The following is an 18343-nucleotide window of genomic DNA, read 5'->3' on the forward strand; positions in this document are numbered from 1 at the left end:
GAGTTAAAGGGGGCAGGTCCCCCAGCAGAGAGTTAAAGGGGGCAGGTCCCCCCAGGACAGAGTGAAAGGGGGCAGGTCCCGCAGAAGGGAGTTAAGGGGGATGGGGGGAGATCCCGCAGCAGGGAGTTAAAGGGGGCAGGTCCCCCAGGACAAAGTGAAAGGGGGCAGGTCCCCCCAGGACAGAGTTAAAGGGGGCAGGTCCCCCAGCAGGGAGTTAAAGGGGACGGGGCAGGTCCCGCAGAAGGGAGTTAGGGGAAGCAGGTCCCGCAGCAGGGAGTTAAGGGGGACGGGGGAGATCCCTCCCGGACAGAATTAAAGGGGGCAGGTCCGCAGCAGGGAGTTAAGGGGGACGGGGGAGGTTCCCCCCGGACAGAATTAAAGGGGGCAGGTCCCCCAGCAGGGAGTTAAGGGGGACGGGCCACAGGTCCCGCAGCAGGGAGTTAAGGGGGACGGGGGAGGTTCCCCCCGGACAGAATTAAAGGGGGCAGGTCCCCCAGCAGGGAGTTAAGGGGGACGGGGGGACAGGTGCCCCCGCGGGAGGGGGTGGGGGATACCTGGCGCTGCAGACGGGCTCGGGGGTCTCTCCTCTTTCGCGCCGGCTGTCTCTATCCCTCTCTCTCTGCCCGCCTGAATCCTCCCCCCGCTCTCCAGCCCTACCCCTGGCAGCCGCCCCAGGAGGGAGGGGCCGGACGGGGCTGGCGTGTGTCTGGCGAAGTACAGCCCCCTGGATTTCCCTTCCCCTGGCGGGGTGCATCCCCGAACGCAGGGGAACTCCAGCTTTCCACCCCCACGAACAATGCCGAAATCCCACACACAGACTCAGATTTTGCTGCCCGCCGAAAATCATTCTCCTCCAAACCCCCACCCCCGGTAAAGTGGGGAAGCAAACTGCAGGAGTTTGTGCCCAGTCATAAAAGAACCCCAAACATTTGAACAGAACCCCGTAAATTTCACAGTTCCTCCCCCACTGCTAACCCCCTCCCCACAAACGGAAGGCAGATGGGAAAGCCTATGGGACACTAGCAGCCCCGGCCAGCCAGGGCCCCCAATCCTGGACAGCAAAGACAGCAGGTTAATGGGAGTCTGTGAGCCCCACTTTTAAAGGGTTAATAAGATTCCCCCTCCCCTGGGCAACTGGGGCTTTCACTTCCCCATTGAGGTTTGCCCAAAATAAGGAGCCAGTGCTGGGGAACCAGGAATAGAAATAAACAGCTTTCTGTCTTGGGGAGTGATTAAATCGTGCGGAGGGGGGCTGGGAGCCAGGACTCCTGGGTTCTCTCCCTGGCTCTGCGAGGGGAGTGGGGGCTGATGGGTTAGAGCAGGGGGGCTGGGAGCCAGGACTCCTGGGTTCTCTCCCTGGCTCTGGGAGGGCAGTGGGATCTAGTGGTTAGAGCAGGGGGGAGGCTAGGAGCCAGGACTTCTGGGTTCTGTCGCAGCTCTGGGGGTCTAGAGCTCCGCAGTGAGCAGGAGGCAAATGTGCCCTCCCCTACTGGCCTGGCTGTTGTGGGGGGCCACAGTGGTGACCCCAGGTAGCCCAGGCTGAGAGCCCAAGGGGGCGGAGATGGGGCAATAGGAAAGCAGACCCATATATCATCCTCTCCCCACCCAATATCCTGTCTCCAGAAGCCCCTGCCAATCAGGCACCGGTGCCCTGGCAACAATCACCGCAAAGCAGAATAGCAACCACTGTGATGGGACAAACACAGATGGGTGGGTGGGGTGTTGGGGTTTGGTGGTTTCCTGTGCTGGGGTGTCGCGTGGTGTGTGTGTGTGACCAGAGGCCCTTGAGTCACGCAGCCCCACCTTCTCCTGGTTGTATTCATGCAGCTGTACCAACACCCTGCTCCCATGCACTCACCCCCCCAGCTGTGCACCCCGCTCCCCAATGCACTCGACAACCCAGCTGTGCACCCCAGCCCCAAGGCACCCAGCCCTCCAGCTGTGCACCCCGCTCCCAAATGCACTCGCCAACCCAGCTGTGGACCTCACCCCCAATGCACCCAGCCACCCACCTGTGCACCCCGCTCTCCAATGCACTCGGCAACCCAGCTGTGCACCCCACTCCCAATGCACCCAGCCCCCCACCTGTGCAGCCCGCTCCCCAATGCACTGGGCAACCCAGCTGTGCATCCCCCCCGCCGTGCACCCGGCTCCCCCAGCTATGCACCCCACTCCCCAATGCACCCAGCCCCCCAGTTGTGCATTTGCTTCCCTACGCCCCATGCCTCCTACCCGTGCACCTGTTCCCCCCATGCGTGCACCCTCCTTCCCAATGTACCCGCCCCCTCAGCTATGGACATGCCCCAGTGCATCCAGCCCCCAGCTGTGCACGTGCCCCACTGCTCCCAGTCCCAGCCCTCCGCCTACTTCCCAGGCACAGCACACAACTCCCATCCCGACTCCCGCCACAAAACGGAAGGGAGGAACTGCGCATGCGTGGGGCGCCCGGGGTAGGACGGGGGCAACTGAAAGGGGCGGGGTTTGCACACTGGGCGAGGCCTCGGTGGAGGGTGGGGGAAGGAAGGAGGGAGCTGTTGGGACAGCGCATGCGCAGTGTCGGCCCGGCCCTGCTCAAAGTGGTGATTCAGGAGCTTGGGGGAGGGAGTGGCGCCAGGCTCCGCCCCCTGAACTAGCCCCGCCCCCTGGCCTGGCCCGCTGGTGAGACCCCATCACCCCCACAGGGCAGGGTATGGGGCCTTGGTGTGACCTGACAGGGCCTTCGTGTGAGCTGCTGGGACCTTGGCATGATGGGGCCTTGGCGTGACTGGGACCTGGCATGACAGGGCCTTGGCGTGACCTGACAGGGCCTTCGTGTGAGCTGCCGGGACCTTGGCATGATGGGGTCTTGGCGTGACCTGACAGGGCCTTCGTGTGAGCTGCCAGGACCTTGGCATAATGGGGCCTTGGCGTGACCTCACAGGGCCTTGGTGTGACTGGGCCCTGGCATGACAGGTCCTTGGTGTGACCTGACAGGGCCTTCGTGTGAGCTGCCGGGGCCTTGGCATAATGGGGCCTTGGCGTGACCTGGCGGGGCTTTGGCGTGACTGGGCCCTGGCATGACAGGGCCTTGGTGTGACCTGACAGGGCCTTCGTGTGAGCTGCCGGGGCCTTGGCATGATGGGGCCTTGGCGTGACCTGACGGGGCCTTGGCGTGACTGGGCTCTGGCATTACAGGGCCTTGGTGTGACCTGACAAGGCCTTCGTGTGAGCTGCTGGGACCTTGGCATGATGGGGCCTTGGCGTGACCTGACGGGGCCTTGGTGTGACTGGGCCCTGGCATGACAGGGCCTTGGTGTGACCTGACAGGGCCTTCGTGTGGGCTGCTGGGACCTTGGCATGATGGGGCCTTGGTGTGACTGGGCCCTGGCATGACAGGGCCTTGGTGTGACCTGACAGGGCCTTCGTGTGAGCTGCCGGGGCCTTGGCATGATGGGGCCTTGGTGTGAGCTGACAGGGCCTTCGTGTGAGCTGCCGGGATCTTGGCATGATGGGGCCTTGGCGTGACCTGACGAGGCTTTGGCGTGACTGGGCCATGGCATGACAGGGCCTTTGTGTGAGCTGCCGGGGCCTTGGCATGATGGGGCCTTGGTGTGACTGGGCCTTGGCGTGACTTGACAGGGTCTTCGTGTGAGCTGCCGGGACCTTGGCATGATGGGGCCTTGGCTTGACCTGACGGGGCCTTGGTGTGACGGGGCCTTGACATGACTTGACAGGGCCTTTGTGTGAGCTGCTGGGGCCTTGGCATGATGGGGCCTTGGTGTGACCTGACGGGGCCTTGGTGTGACTGGGCCCTGGCATGACAGGGCCTTGGTGTGACCTGACAGGGCCTTCGTGTGAGCTGCCGGGACCTTGGCATGATGGGGCCTTGACCTGACCTGACATGGCCTTGGGGGGACTGGGCCTTGGTGTGAGCTGCCAGGGCCTTGGCATGAGCTGCGGGGGCCTTGGTGTGACAGGACCTTAGTGTGACGGGGTCTTGGTGTGACTGGACGGGGCCTTGGCATAATGACATGACCTGCCGGGTCCTTGGTGTGACAGGTCTTTGCAGTGATGTGGCCTTGGTGTGACCTCTCAGGACTGTGGTGTAGTGGGCCCTTGGTGTGACTTGATGGGCCTTGGCATGACGGGGCCTTGGCTTGCCATGGCCTGCTGTAGCTGGGGCGTGGTGGGAGCTTCTGGGGCCATGGTGAGATGGGACAGTGTCTTGGTGTGACCTGTGGTCTTTGGGGTAATTGGGCATTGGGGTGACCTGATGGTGTGTTGGCATGACAGGAGGGGGCAGACACAGGACAGAGTCTTAGCGTGACCTGAGGGCTCCCCGGTGAAATGAGACAACCCCGAGAAGCAATGGCGCCCCCCTGTGGTTGTGACAGAGCAGCCATCCCATCGGGACACAGAGCCGCTGGGGAAGGGGGCAGTGTCACGTGTCCTCCCTCACCCTGTAGCCCCTCGGCTCCTCCGCCACATCCTGGCATCCCCCATCGCAGTAGGACCCCACCCCAACCTGCCATCCCTGGTACAGGCACCTGGGGGCCCCCTGGCTTGGAAATAAATACCTCCCTGTTAACCCAGCCATCGCACCCCCTCTAACCACTAGGCCCCACTCCCCTCCCAGAGCCAGAATGGAACCCAGGAGTCCTGGCTCTCAGTCCCCCGCCCCACTCCTGCAGTGTAGACATTCTGCATGGCTGGGGGTGGGAGGGATGGAGGTGTCTTTCTGATTGGGGTGGAGTGGAGGGAATAAAGGGGATTTTCCAGCATGGCTCTCCTGTTCCCCCTAATCTGACACCTCCCCCTTTTCTCCCCCACTCAGGGCTCCGTCCTCTCCCCCTATTGGCTGAGGTATTTCTGCTTCCTGGAGACAGTTGCTAACAACTCGAGTGGTGCTGGGTGTGGGGGGCGGTGATGCTGGCAGGCGAGGAGAGGCCAGGCATGATCCTTGCACCTCCCTGTGCCTGGCATGGGCTGGGCTCCCTCCAAGCCCACTGACCATCCCCCCTGGACTGGCTGCCGGAGAGTGAGGTAAATCCCTGCACCCAAGGGTGGGGGGTACTGGGGCTAGGAAGGAAATCAGATCCCAGATCTCCCCCCTCCCACCGTGAACCTTCCCCCCAAACTCTCCCAGAAGCCTCCAAACCTTCTCCCCAACTCACCACCGACCCCTTGAACCTTCCCCAAACTCACCACCGACCCTGCAGGGCCGGCTTTAGGAAGTACGGGGCCCAATTTGAACATTTTCGGTGGGGCCCCGGCAGGGAGGACTAAAGAAAAAAAACCATGTAAAAAAAAGCCTTTCATTTCTTAGCAACCGGTTCCCTATAAAAAGTTCTGATTTAAGGGATGTGCCACAGTATGTATTTTTTGTACCAGTTGGGTTACCGTACATCCGTATTTTTCCAGGAGAAATTTTTAAATTTTAAAAATTCCTCCCGGATGGCGATTTAAGAACCAAAAAGCCTGACATGTCTGGGAAAATACGGATGTATGTTAACCCAACCTAAAGTTCTTTTTTAAAAAGATGGGCCTGAACTAGAAATGAGCTCCGTTTCACATGTGTGGGTCCCCGCCACTCCCTGGGGGTGTGCTAGGGTGACCAGATGTTCCGATTTTATAGGAACAGTTCCGATTTTGGGGTCTTTTTCTTATTTAAAATCCTATTACCCCCTACCCCCATCCTGATTTTTCACACTTGCTGTCTGGTCACCCTAGGGTGTGCACAGGTGTGGGTCCCAGCTGCTCCCTGCCCCCCTCATTGAAGCAGGTGTGCAGGGTTACTGCCCTGGGAACTGCAGTGCACCAGTGGACATGGGGCTGGCTGGGAGACAGGGCAGGGGTGGGTGCTGGCTGGAGGCAGGGCAGGGGCTGGAGGCAGGGCAGAGGGTGCAGGGCTGGAGGCAGGCAGGGGCTGGTCTGGCAGGGGTGCGCAGCCGCTGGAGACAGGGCAGGGGGTGCGGGCTGGAGGCAGGGCAGGGGCTGGAGACAGGGGACGGAGTGCAGGGCTGGAGGAGGCAGAGGGTGCAGGGCTGGAGCGGCAGGGCTGGTGGCAGGGGTGCGCAGCCGGCTCGGAGGCAGGAGGGGTGTGGGGTGAAGGCAGGGCAGGCTTGGCTGGAGACAGGCAGGGGTGCGGGGCTGGAGCAGGGCAGGGCTGGCAACGGCAGGGGGTGCGCAACGGCTGCGAGACATGCCGGCAAAGGGGTGGTGCAGGCAGGGCAGGAAGGATGTGAGGGCTGGTCCCGTGAGAGGGATGCAGGCAGAGCTGGCTCATGGGTGGGGCTGCATACAGGGGGTTGCCAGACCCACCTTTGGGTGGGGAGTGCCCTCTCCTCCTTCCTCCACACCGGGGTAGCAGGAGCAGCAGCTCGCGCAGCTCCCCTGCTGTCCACCGCCCCGGCCCCTTAAATAGCTAGGGAGGCCCTGGGAAGCAGCAGGGCTCTTGGGGGCTATTTAAAGGCTGGGCGGTAAGGTGGCAGCAGCGGGAGCCCCGGAACTTTTTAAATAGCCCCCAGATGCCCCGCAGCCCTGCCCCAGTGGCTCCAGCAGTGGGCTTCTGGTGGCAATTTAAGGGCCGGGGCTATAGCCCCTGCTGGGAGTCCCAAGCCCTTTCAAGTGCCCCCTGGGGAAGCCAGGCCAACCACCGGGTACAGCGCACCAGAGCTCTTCCAGTTTCGCCGTACGGCTTGGGCACGGTGGCCCCTCTTAGGGGCGGGGCCCAATTCAGGAATTGGTTGAATTGGCCTAAAGCTGGCCTTGACTGAACTTTTCCCCTAACTCTACTCTGAGCCCCCCGAACCCTTCCCACAAACTCACCCCCACCCCCTGAACCTTCCCCCAACTCACCACCGAACCCCAAAGCTTCTCCCAACTCATCACCAACCAACCCCTGAACCTTTCCCTCAAACTCTTCCCTGAGCCCCCAAACCTTCCCCCCCAACTCATCTCGACCCCCCGAACCTTCCCCTGACCCTTCCCCCCCAAATTCACCTCTGACCCCTGAATCTTTCCTCCACTCCCCTCGATTCTCTGAACCTTCCCCCAAACTCGCCCTGACCACCTGAACCTGTCCAAGCCACAGAACAAACCACCTGATCCTTTGTTCCCAAATGACCCCCCTCCAAACTCCACAGCTCCCTGAACCTTCCTCCACCAATCCCACTCCACCTTCTAACTCCTTAAACCCTCCTAGCCCCTATGCAACAGCCCCACACTTTCCCCAGCCCCTCCAAAGCATGAGGTGGGAGACGGGAGCAGTGTTAGTGTCAGCTCGCGATGCCCCACCCCAGAATCAGCCACACGCCTGACGGCACGAGGGCTGCCCCAGAGCCTGAGGAGGTTGCCCCCTATCCTGATGCCCCAGGGCTGGGCTGGGCACCCCTGGCGTTCCCCCAGTGTCCAGCCATGCCCCCTGCACCCCGTCTCTCTCTGGACCGTGGCAGCAGGGGTCCAGTTAAAAGCCTTCTCTCTCTCTCTCTTTCTCTCTCTCCACTCTCTTTCTTGGCCACCTGTCAGCAAGGTGGAGGAGAAGATGCCGCTGCACCGATCCGCCTCGAGTATCCACTCAGAGGGCAGCGACCTGGACCTGGAGGGCATCGGTAATGGCTCTGCCCTAGGGCATTGTGGGAAGGCTACGGGTTGGCGTCTCATGGCTGCCACCAGACAGAATGGGAGCTACTCTGCTGCCTCCAGCATGGACCTGCTGCTGGTGCCCTCTGTGTGGCCCTGCCCCCTGTGCTCTGCCCCCACAGTGACTCCACATGGCCCCGCCTCCATGCTCTACTCCCTAGTACCCACCACATGGCTTCCCCCCCCCACGCAAGCTGCATGGTCCCAATCTCTGTGCTCTGCCTCCCTGATGCCCCCCTCATGCAGCCCTGTCCCCTGTTCTCTGGCTCCAGTGCCCCCCAGCATGGTCATGCCCCTTTATCTAGCCCCCCCGGGTACCTCTCTTCACAGCCTGTCGTCCCAGTGCCACATGGGGCTCCCTACTCGTGACCCCACCACTTTGGTGCCCTCTCCTCGCCCCACATCTCTGTCCGATCCCTGCCCCATGCCCTCGGTCCCAGAGGCTGGCGGTAACAATATCCTGGCCCTCCCAGCGCTCTCAGCCCAGCCAGGATGAGGGGTTCCCCCCCACACTGGGGGACGTGTCCTTCCCTTCCAGGCCACTCTGGGGAAGAGCCATCTCAGCAACCAGAGGCTCTGGGGAAGGCATCTGGGAGGAGGGCAGCAGGGCTGGTGGCCAGAGGACCGATCCTGCCTCTGGGGATGGCGGCAGCACCCCACTTAGCCAGATTGCTGAACTTCACAGACTTTGGATCGACCCCAGGGGGCTGAGATCAGAACCTGGTCCTGCCCCCATTGCAAACAACGGTGACTCTGGATTGGCCCTGGGGGCGGTGGGGGGACTGAGATGAGAACCCGGCCCTGCACTCTGCCTTTAGCCCCTCCGATCCTCTGATATCCCACCCCCAACTCTGTCCCAGCCCGGAGCATTGTCCCATGGCTGGGATGACGCCAACGCTTCACCCCAAGATGTAGGACCTTGGAATGAGGAAGTGGGACCTTGGTATGATAAGGGGTCTTGGCGTGATGGGATGGGGTATTGATGTGACAGGGTGAGACCTTGGCATGACATGATGGGGCCTTGGCATGATGTCACGGGGCCTTGGTGGGACAAGACAGAGAATCTTGGCCTCAGATCACAAAGGCCTCAGACTCGTCTGCTGCCTTCTCTAACGATTCCCTTTCCCCCTTTTCTGACCCCCCCACCCCACATCTCACCCCCACAGCTGAGAGCGAGCTGGCCAAGCTGCAGCGTCAGTTCCGGCTGCTAGAGGGTGACCGCCATGCCTACACCCTGCAGTCCCAGGAGACCATCCGCAAGCAGCTGTAGGTACCCCCTTGTGGTCCCTGGGGCTCAGGTCCCCAAACTGGGGCAGGAGACCTGGGAATTATCCCTGAGAGCAGGGTCACCGGACTAGGGGGAGGGGCCTGGGCGGGGTCACCAGGTTAGAGGGAGGGACCCAGGAAAGATCCCAGGGGTTGGGGTCACCGGGCTGGGGGGCAGGTTCAACACACAAACCTATACAATGCAACTGACACCCCCCCACACACACCGTAACACAGACTGACACACTCCCCTCTGCACGCTGATGCGTTATTGATGTAACACTGAGCCCCCTAACAACCCATGTGGGCCTAGCAACACTCTTCCCTAACACACACACACAAACTAGGCTGGGTCACTGCCCTCTCCCCCCGCATCCCCCGACATGCTCACACTCACTCGGATAAGATCACCCACATGAGCCTCACACGGGATCACACAGACGCATGCAGTCAGACAAGCTCACACTAGATCACACTTGCGCACTTGAACACCCTCACTCTCACATTAGATCAAACCGTAGCTCACACACACACCAGGTGACCAGATTCACCTGCCCACAAGATCCCACATTAGATCCCACTCGCAGATGACACTGTGCAGACACCAGATCACGCTAGATCCTGCCCACATATGCCCGATCACCAGAGATCACACGCCAGATCTCTCTGACACCCACCCAGATCTCACACACACACACAATCACACACACTAGCTCACTGACCCTCTCACAAGTTCTCTCCATCCCCTTCCCCCCATGGTCCACACCCTCCAGTAGATCCAGCCCCCACCGCCCCTGGCGTGCTGGGCCCCAGCACACCCCACCTACCCTCCACCCTGCATCATGGGGCCCCACCGCTGCCACCATCCCACCCCGATGCCACCTGCCACCCGGTGCCTCTCCCTGCCGCCCATCTCCGCTGGCCACCCTGGTGTCTCCGGCAGGGCCGACCTGCAGCGGCTGGAGAAGGAGCGGGAGGGGCTGCTGCGGGAGCTGCGGGCGGCAGCAGCCCGGGCCAACAGGCAGCGGGATCAGGAACAGGCTGGCAGCCTACGTGCCCTGCTGCAGCACCAGGACCAAGTGGAGGAGCAGGCAGCTGCGGAGAGGAGGACAGTGGCCCAGCTAGACCAGGAGGTACCACTGGACTGGGAGGTGCTGTAGTGGTTAGAGCAGGGGGGCTGGGAGCCAGGATTCCTGGGTTCTCTCCTGGCTCGGGGATAGGAGTGGGGCTGTGGCAATCAGACTGTATCTCTGGCAGGGCTCCCCTCTTCTCCTGTTCCCTAGTGAGTGAACAGGATGGGGTAGGTGTGGAGGAGAGGCTTGGTGTCGCTCTTTCTCTATCCCACAATGCTAGGTGGGGAATTACCCACAAGGCCTTGAACGATTTCAGAAAGGGGAACTACACATAAATGAGGATATTAGTGAAGGAGAAATTAAAAGGTGCAGTACCAAAAGTGAAATCCCTGCAAACGGTGTGGAAACTTTCTAAAGACACCATAATAGAGGCTCAAATGAAATGTGTACCCCACATTAAAAAACACAATAAGGGAACCAGAAAAGAGCCACTCGGGTTAAACAACAAAGTAAAAGAAGCAGTGACAGGCAAAAAGGCGTCCTTTAAAAAGTGGAAGATAAATCCTAATGAGGAAAATAGAAGAGTATAAACTCTGGCAAATGAAGTTGTCACGGACTCACAGATTGTGCCCACTTGTGGCCCCATGCAGTCCGTGGGGGGTGCCCCTTTCAGTGAGACAGCCCTTCTCAGGGGTCTACTCTCTCTCGGGGTCAGGCCCCTCCACCTCCTGGAGCCACACCTCTCTGAGCCTTAGCACACCTGTTTCTCGTCGTGCGCCCCCTCAGGCTGGAACCGGCTGGTCAGGTCACCGGGGTCCTCTCTTCGCAGCCCATTGTCCTCCCGCTGGCCAGAACCGGCTGTGACTCCAGAGCTGCGTCTCCAGGGCACCAGGTCACCAGTCGCTTGGGTCTCCATCCTCCAGGCCATCGGCCGGGGTCCCAAGTTCCCTCTCCGGTCCTCTGTAACAGCAAACTCCTTCTCCCCTCACCTCATTAAACCATTAACACCTGGAGACACTGAGTCCCACCCCCTCTGCATGCAACCCATTGAAGAACACAGAAAACCCAAGAAAATCCCCCACTTCGTCACAGAGGTGTAAAAATATAATTAGACTAAAAAAGAATTTGAAGAACAGCGAGCCAACGACTTCAAAAGTAATAGTGAAAGTTTTTTTAAAATATATCACAAGCAGGAAGCCTCCTAAACAACCAGTGGGGCCACTGGACGATCGAGATTCTAACGGAGCAGTCAAAGACGACAAGGCCATTTCAGAGAAACTAAATAAATTCTTTGCATCGGTCTTCACTGCTCAGGTTGTGAGGGAGATCCCCAAACCTAAGCCATTTCTTTTGGGTGACAGATCTGAGGAACTGTCCCAACTGAAGGTGTCATTAGAGGAGGTTTTGGAACAAATCGATAAACTAAACAGTAATAAGTCTCCAGGACCTGATGGTATTCACCCAGGAGTATTCACCCATAGTTGAGAAGGAACTCAAATATGAAATTGCGGTACTACTAACTGTAATCTGTAACCTACCATTTAAATCAACTTCTGTACCAACTGACCGGAGGATAGCTAATGTGATGCCAGTTTTTAAAAAGGGCTCCAGAGATGACCCTGGCAACTACAGGCCAGTAAGCCAGGGTTGCCCAGAGGAGGCAGCAAATGGGACCCTACAGGGACCCCCATGAGAATATAGTATTCCACACTATTGCAACTTTGTTTTATGGAAGGGGCCCCAGGCCCCCTGAATCCTCTGGGCGGCCCTGCAGTAAGCCTCACTTCAGGACCAGGCAAATTGGTTGAAACTATCGTAAAGAACAAAATTGTCAGACACACAGTTGAACATAATTCGTTGGGAAATAGGCAACATGGTTTTAGTAAAGGGAAATCATGCCTCACCAATCTACTAGAATTCTTTGAGAGGGTCAACAGGCATGAGGACAAGGGGGGTCCAGTGGATATAGTGTTCTTAGATTTTTCAGAAAACCTTTGACAAGGTCCCTCACCAAAGCAAAATAAGCTATCCTGGGATAAGAAGGAAGGTTCTCTCATGGATCGATAACTGGTTAAAAGATAGGAAACAAAGGGTAGGAATAAATGGCCAGTTTTCAGAATGGAGAGAGATAAATAGTGGTGTCCCCCAGGGATCTGTAGGGGGCCAGTCCTATGCAACATATTCATAAATGATCTGGAAAAAGGGGTAAGCAGTGAGGTGGCAAAATTTGCAGATAATACAAAACTACTCAAGATAGTTAATTTCCCAAGCAGACTGCAAAGAGCTACAAAAAAATCTCACAAAACTGGATGACTGGGCAACAAAATGGCAGGTGAAATTCAGTGTGGATAAATGCAGAGTAATGCACATTGGAAAACATCATCTCAGCTATACATATACAATGATGGGGTCTAAATTAGCTGTTCCCACTCAAGAAAGAGATCTCGGAGTCATTGTGGAGAGTTCTCTGAAATTATCCACACAATGTGCAGCGGCAGCCAGAAAAGCGAACAGACGGTTGGGAATCATCAAGAAAGGGATAGATAATAGGACAGAAATATCATATTGCCTCTATATAAATCCATGGTACGCACACTGAATACTGCATGCAGATGTGGTCACCCCATCTCAGAACAGATATATTGGAACTGGAGAAGGTTCAGAAAAGGGCAACAAAAATGATTAGGGGTCTGGAACGGCTGCCGTATGAGGAGAGATTCATAAGACTGGGACGTTTCAGCTTGGAAAAGAGGCGACTAAGGGGGGATATGATGGAGGTCTATAAAATCATGAGTGGTGTAGAGAAAGTAAATCAGGAAGTGTTATTTACTCCTCCTTATAACACAAGAACAAGGGGCCACCAAATGAAATTAATAGGCAGTAGGTTTAAAACAAACACAAGAAAGTATTTTTTCATGCAATCTGTGGAACTCCTTGCCAGAGGATGTCGTGAAGGCCAATACTATAACAGGGTTCAAAAGGGAGCTAGATAGATTCATGGAGGATAGGTCCATCAATGGCTATTTGCCAGGATGAGCAGCAATGGTATCTCTAGCCTCTGTTTGCCAGAAGCTGGGATTGGGTGACGGGATGGATCACTTGATGATAACCTGTCTGTTCGTTCCCTTTGGGGTACCTGCCATTGGCCACTGTCAGAGGACAGGATACTGGCTTGCTGGACCTTTGGTCTGACCCGGTATGGCTGTTCTTATGTTTTTATGATGCTACAGTGCATCCCAGCATGCTCTGGGACAGAGTCTAGGGAATCAGGCCAAGATGTCCCCCTTCCTCTGGCTGGCAGTTGGCTTTGGTGCCTCCCTTCCTCTATCCATCCCAAAGGGCACTGCTGGGCATCACCCAGAAGCTCTTGGGGGTGCTACGGGGCACCCCAGGCAGTGAGGCCGTGGAGCTCGGGCTGTGGTTCCTAACGGTGTTCCCCTCCCCCCCGGCAGATCCGGAGCTGGGAGAAGCGGCTGGCGGGGCTGGCAAAGCAGGCGGGCAGTGCAGGAGTCAGCCAGCGGCACAAGGCCCAGGGCCAGAGGAGGATGCGCACCCTGGAGAACCAGCTGGAGAAGGTGAGGGGGGGCAGGGCTGTCACTTGCAGAGAGGGCGCTAGTGGTTAGAGCAGGGGAGGGGGGGGCTGGGTTCTATCCCCGGCTCTGGGAGGGTAGTGGAGGATAGGGGTTAGAGCAGAGGGGCTGGGAGCCAGGACACCTGGGTTCTCTCCCGGCTCGGGGAGGGGAATGGGGTGTAATTACCGGCCCCGGGGAGTGAGGCTGTGTTCCACGTTGGGGGGCTCCATCAGGCGTCTGGGCCCTCAGGGCAGCTAATGCCAGCACTCCTGCTTCTCCTCAGGCATCAGCCCGGTTCAACTCCCAGCTGGCGCTGAACGCCGGCCTGCGCGAGGAGCTGGAGACCCTGCGCATCGAACGTGGGCGCTTTGAACACCTCTACCGCAGGCTGGAGAGGGTGAGAGCTCTGCCAGGGGAGCGGGGAGCTGGGAGCCAGGATCCCCGGCTTGGGGGTGGGGAGTGGGGTCTAACGGTTAGAGCCGGTGGTGGTGGCTGTTAACCCCGTCTTTCCCTTCATGGTTCAAGCCACACGTACCACCTGCACCCAGCATGTCACATGGTGACCAGGGACCCATCAGGCCCCACAGAACCCAACATGGGAAACTGAGGCACCACTGGGAGGTGCACACAGGGTTTGGCCCCACCCACCAGTTGGGCTCTGATTGGTGTCTGATAGGAGCTCTCCCCAGGTGATGTGCATAAAATGAAGGGTTGTGGTTGGCTGATGCTGGCCCCAGTGGGAAGCAGGCATGGAATGGAGGGATCTAATTGGCCAACAAAGGTCTTGTTAAGCAATTGGTGTGGGATGGAGAGGCCTCATTGGCCAGTGAAGGTCCTGCTGTGACATGGGGCCAGAACGGAAAGGTCTGATTGGCTGGGAGAAGCCTATGACCTTCTCCCCTTGATTCCCAGGAGCTGCAGGAGAAGCGGAAAGCCATTGGAGCCGTGATCGACGACTCCTCCTCGGCCTTTGATGCTAGGTAGGGCCCCCAGTGCTCCCTGCTGCTCCCTGGCACCTCCTGCTGGCCCCACTGCGCCCCTTGCTGACCTGCAGCGCCTCCTGCTGGCCCCTGGTGCCTCCCGCTGGCTCCACTGCGCCCCCTGCTGACCTGCAGCGCCTCCCGCTGGCCCCTGGCGCCTCCCGCTGGCCCCACTGCGCCCCCTGCTGGCCTGCAGCGCTTCCTCCCGCTGGCCCTACTGCGCCCCCTGCTGGCCTGCAGCCCCTCCTGCTGACCCCATTGTGCCCCCTGCTGGCCTGCAGCGCCTCCTGCTGGCCCCTGGTGCCTCCCGCTGGCCCCACTGCGCCTCCTGCTGGCCTGCAGCGCCTCCCGCTGGCCCCTGGCACCTCCCGCTGGCCCATACTGCACCCCCTGCTCGCCTGCAGCGCCTCTGCTGACCCCACTGTGCTCCTCTGCTGGCCTGCAGCGCCTCCCGCTGGCCCCTGGCACCTCCCACTGGCGCCACTGTCGTCCCCTGCTGGCCTGCAGCGCCTCCTGCTGACCCCACTGTGCCCCCTGCTGGCTGCAGGCCTCCCGCTGGCCCCTGGCACCTCCCACTGGTGCCACTGCGTCCCCTGCTGGCCCCTGGTGCCCTCTGCTGGCCTGCAGCGCCTCCCGCTGGCCCCTGGCACCTCCTGCTTGGCCTGCAGCACCTCCCGCTGGCCCTACTGCGCCCCCTGCTGGCCTGCAGCGCCTCCCGCTGGCCCTGGCGCCGCCCGCTGGCCCCACTGCACCCCCTGCTGGCCTGCAGCGCCTCCTGCTGGTCCCTGGCACCTCCCGCTGGCCCCACTGCGCCCCCTGCTGGCCTGCAGCGCCTCCCACTGGTCCCTGGCGCTTCCCGCTGGCCCCACTGTGCCCCCTGCTGGCCTGCAGCGCCTTCTTCTGGCCTCCGGTGCCTCCGCTGGACACATTGGTGCCAGGAGACCCACAGCAACCCCTCCTGTCCCCAGGGTGCCCCTCTACCGGCCACAACCCCCCCCCCCACCCGCTGCCCCGTGCACTCAGGATCAGCCACCCCATCCGCACACATGTCACAAGTCTGTCTGATCTTGCCCCAGGGTACTGCCTCCTCCAGCAGAAGCCAAGGGCTAGTCGGGCTGTGGAAACTGAGCCCCCTGCACCCTCCATGGGGGGCCGGGAAGGGGAGGGCTGGGGTCTTGGTATCTCCTTCTGCATAGAGTGGGGGAGCCAGGATGCCTGGGTTCTTTCCTTGGCTCTGGGAGGGGAATGGAATCTAGTGGTTAGAGCAGGGGATGGGGGGTTGGGAGCCAGGACTCCTGGGTTCTCTCCCCGGCTCTGTGAGGGGAGTGGGGTCTAGTGGTTAGAGCGGGAGGGCAGGCTGGGAGCCCAGAATCCTGGGTTCTATCCAGGGCTTTGCAGGCTGTCTGTGGGTAGGGCACCCACTTCTATTGCTCCCCTCCCCTCCTGCAGGGATGAGGCCCAGACCAAGCTGGGGCAGCTGAGGGAGAAGGCGGAGAAGGACTTGGCCCAGCATGGGGCCGAGATGAAGGAGCTGCAGCGGGTCCTGGACCATGACAGGCGCTTACGCCACTTCCTGGATGTCAAGGCGCAGGAGCGGACGTTCACCCAGGAGGCGCTGGAGGCCAAGCGCAAGAGAGGTACCAGCTGGGACGCCTGGGTTCTCTCCCGGCTCTGGGAGGAGAGTGGGGTCTAGTGGTTAGAGCAGGGGGGAGCTGAGAGCCAGGACTCCTGGGTTCTCTCCCCGGCTCTGGGAGGGGAGTTGTGGCTAGTGGTAAGGGCTGGGAGCCAGGACTCCTGGGTTCTCTCCCTGGCTATGGGAGGGGAGTGGGGTCTAATGGGTTAGAGTGGGGAGGGGGATGGGAACCAGGACTCCTCGGTTCTCTTGCTGGCTCTAGGAGGGAAATGCAGTCTCGTGGTTAGAGCAGGGGGTGTTGGGAGCCAGGACTCCTGGGTTCTCTCCCCGGCTCTGGGAGGGGAGTGGGGGCTGGTGGTTAGAGCAGTGGGGGTTGGGAGCCAGGACTCCTGGGTTCTCTCCCCGGCTCTGGGAGGGGAGTGGGGGCTAGTGGTTAGGGCTGGGAGCCAGGACTCCTGGGTTCTCTCCCCGGCTCTGGGAGGAGAGTGGGGTCTAGTGGGTTAAAGCGGGGAGTGGGGGACTCTGGAAGCCAGGACTCCTCAGTTCTCTCGCTGGCTCTGGGAGGGGAGTGTTGTCTAGTGGTTAGAGCAGGGGGCTGGGAGCCAGGACTCCTGGGTTCGGTGGCTGAGGGGCTCTGACCGTATCCGGTTTACTCCCCATTCAGAGCAAGAGGAGGCCGAGGGGAAGCGCCGGGACCCCAGGGAGGAGCTGCTGGAGTCCTATGAAGTTGCCTTCAAGCAGATCCAACAGCTGACAGGGGAGGACGACCTGGATGTGCTGGTGGAGAAATTCATAGCAGGTGACAGGCAGGGGGCGCTGGCTCAGATCCGCCCTAGGCGGGGGGCTCTCTCTGCAGTCCGAGGGCTGGGTCTGTTGGGGGGGCTGGCTCTGGTGGAGGGGGAGAGGTCTGTTGAGGAGGGACTGTCGGGGGGGATGTCTCTCTGGTCTGGGGCGGGGTGTCTATGGGGTTTCTCCAGTCAGGGGTAAGGGGTCTCTTGGGGGAGGAGGGGCTCTTTTCGGTCAGGGACTCTGACACCCGCCTCCCCCTCCCAGTTGAGGACCAGAATTTTGCCCAGTTCAACTATGTCAACGAGCAGAACAATGAACTGGAGCGACTGGGGGAGCGGATCGCCCAGGTGAGAGCCCCCCACGATGGCTCTGCCCCCCACAGACAGCCCTGCCCCCAATGCCCTCCAGGGCACTGCCCCCCACAGACAGTCCTGCCCCCACTGTCCCACATCATAGACCGTGTCCCCCATTGCCCACCCACAGAAAGCCCTGCATCCTCCCAACTCCTCCCTAGGGCCCTCTGCACCATAGACTGTCCTGCCCACCACTCCTCACATGGTGGCACTGCCCCCCCATAGACAGCCCTTCCCCCACTGTCCCCCCTGGCTCTGCCCCCCGGGGCCCTGTCCCCCATAGACAGCCCTGCTCCCTTCCAGGGCCACACCAAATCCCGCCCCCACTCCGAGGGCCATATCCAGCTCTGCCTGCCCTCCCTGTACCCTTCTGCTGCCTCCCAGGTGCGCCGGGAGATCCAGGAGGTGCGGGCCCAGGACGAGCGGGAGCAGCAGGAGCAGCGGGCGCAGACCCGGGCACTGGAGATGCAGCAGGAGGCTGTTGTGCAGGAGGCCCAGCAGCTGCTGAGCAAAGAGAAGGTGGCCAGGAAAACCCTGGAACAGCTCAAAGAGGGTACGGAGCCGGAGTGGGAGGGGAGTTTGGGAGTTCCAGGACCTGCATCGCCTCTGCAAGCCGGTGTTAGAACTCAGGAGTCGTGAATCGCAGCTCCCTGCTCTAACCACTAGACCCAAATCCCCTCCCAGGGCTGGGTAGAGAACCCAGGAGCCCTGACTCCCAGCCCCCCTGCTCCCGTAACCACTAGACCTCACTCCCCTCCCAGAGACAGGGATAGAACCTGGCGTCCTGGCTCCCAGCCCTCCCGGCCCCTCCAGTCTAACCCACTACCTCCCTCTCCCCAAGCTGAGGATAGAACCCAGGCATCCAGGCTGTCTGTTCCCGCAGGGATCAGGTCGCTATTCAGGAAGCTGGACTGTAAGTGCTCAGCGCTGGACAAGGCACTGGGGGGCTCGGCCGTGGTGCGGGATGGGAACATCCCCGTGTTCCTGGGTCTCCTGGAGCAGCGGGCCCACGAGCTGTTGGCCATGCGCGCCTACCTGGCCTCCAAGGTACGGACAG

General features: G+C 60.2%; 2 protein-coding genes across 2 annotated transcripts in view; one reads left to right on the plus strand and one right to left on the minus strand.

Moving 5' to 3' along the window:
- The window catches only part of EMP3 (epithelial membrane protein 3 (MAM blood group)), a 6362-nt gene extending 5704 nt beyond the window's left edge, over positions 1 to 658 (minus strand). Inside the window, exon 1 of the mRNA XM_032793035.2 lies at positions 555 to 658. The gene's annotated coding sequence lies outside the window, so the exon portion shown is untranslated. The remainder of the gene's footprint in view (positions 1 to 554) is intronic.
- Positions 659 to 2567: 1909 nt separating this feature from the next.
- The window catches only part of ODAD1 (outer dynein arm docking complex subunit 1), a 19556-nt gene continuing 3780 nt past the window's right edge, over positions 2568 to 18343 (plus strand). The window contains exons 1-13 of the mRNA XM_032793042.2: positions 2568 to 2658; positions 4814 to 5022; positions 7511 to 7589; positions 8787 to 8886; positions 9830 to 10019; positions 13412 to 13534; positions 13815 to 13928; positions 14444 to 14511; positions 15961 to 16148; positions 16809 to 16943; positions 17198 to 17280; positions 17671 to 17839; positions 18170 to 18333. Of these exons, the coding sequence (XP_032648933.1) occupies positions 7523 to 7589; positions 8787 to 8886; positions 9830 to 10019; positions 13412 to 13534; positions 13815 to 13928; positions 14444 to 14511; positions 15961 to 16148; positions 16809 to 16943; positions 17198 to 17280; positions 17671 to 17839; positions 18170 to 18333 (1401 nt within the window). The 5' untranslated portion in view covers positions 2568 to 2658; positions 4814 to 5022; positions 7511 to 7522. The remainder of the gene's footprint in view (positions 2659 to 4813; positions 5023 to 7510; positions 7590 to 8786; positions 8887 to 9829; positions 10020 to 13411; positions 13535 to 13814; positions 13929 to 14443; positions 14512 to 15960; positions 16149 to 16808; positions 16944 to 17197; positions 17281 to 17670; positions 17840 to 18169; positions 18334 to 18343) is intronic.

Source organism: Chelonoidis abingdonii, chromosome 11 (genome assembly GCF_003597395.2).
Source record: "Chelonoidis abingdonii isolate Lonesome George chromosome 11, CheloAbing_2.0, whole genome shotgun sequence".
NCBI lineage: Eukaryota > Metazoa > Chordata > Testudines > Testudinidae > Chelonoidis > Chelonoidis abingdonii.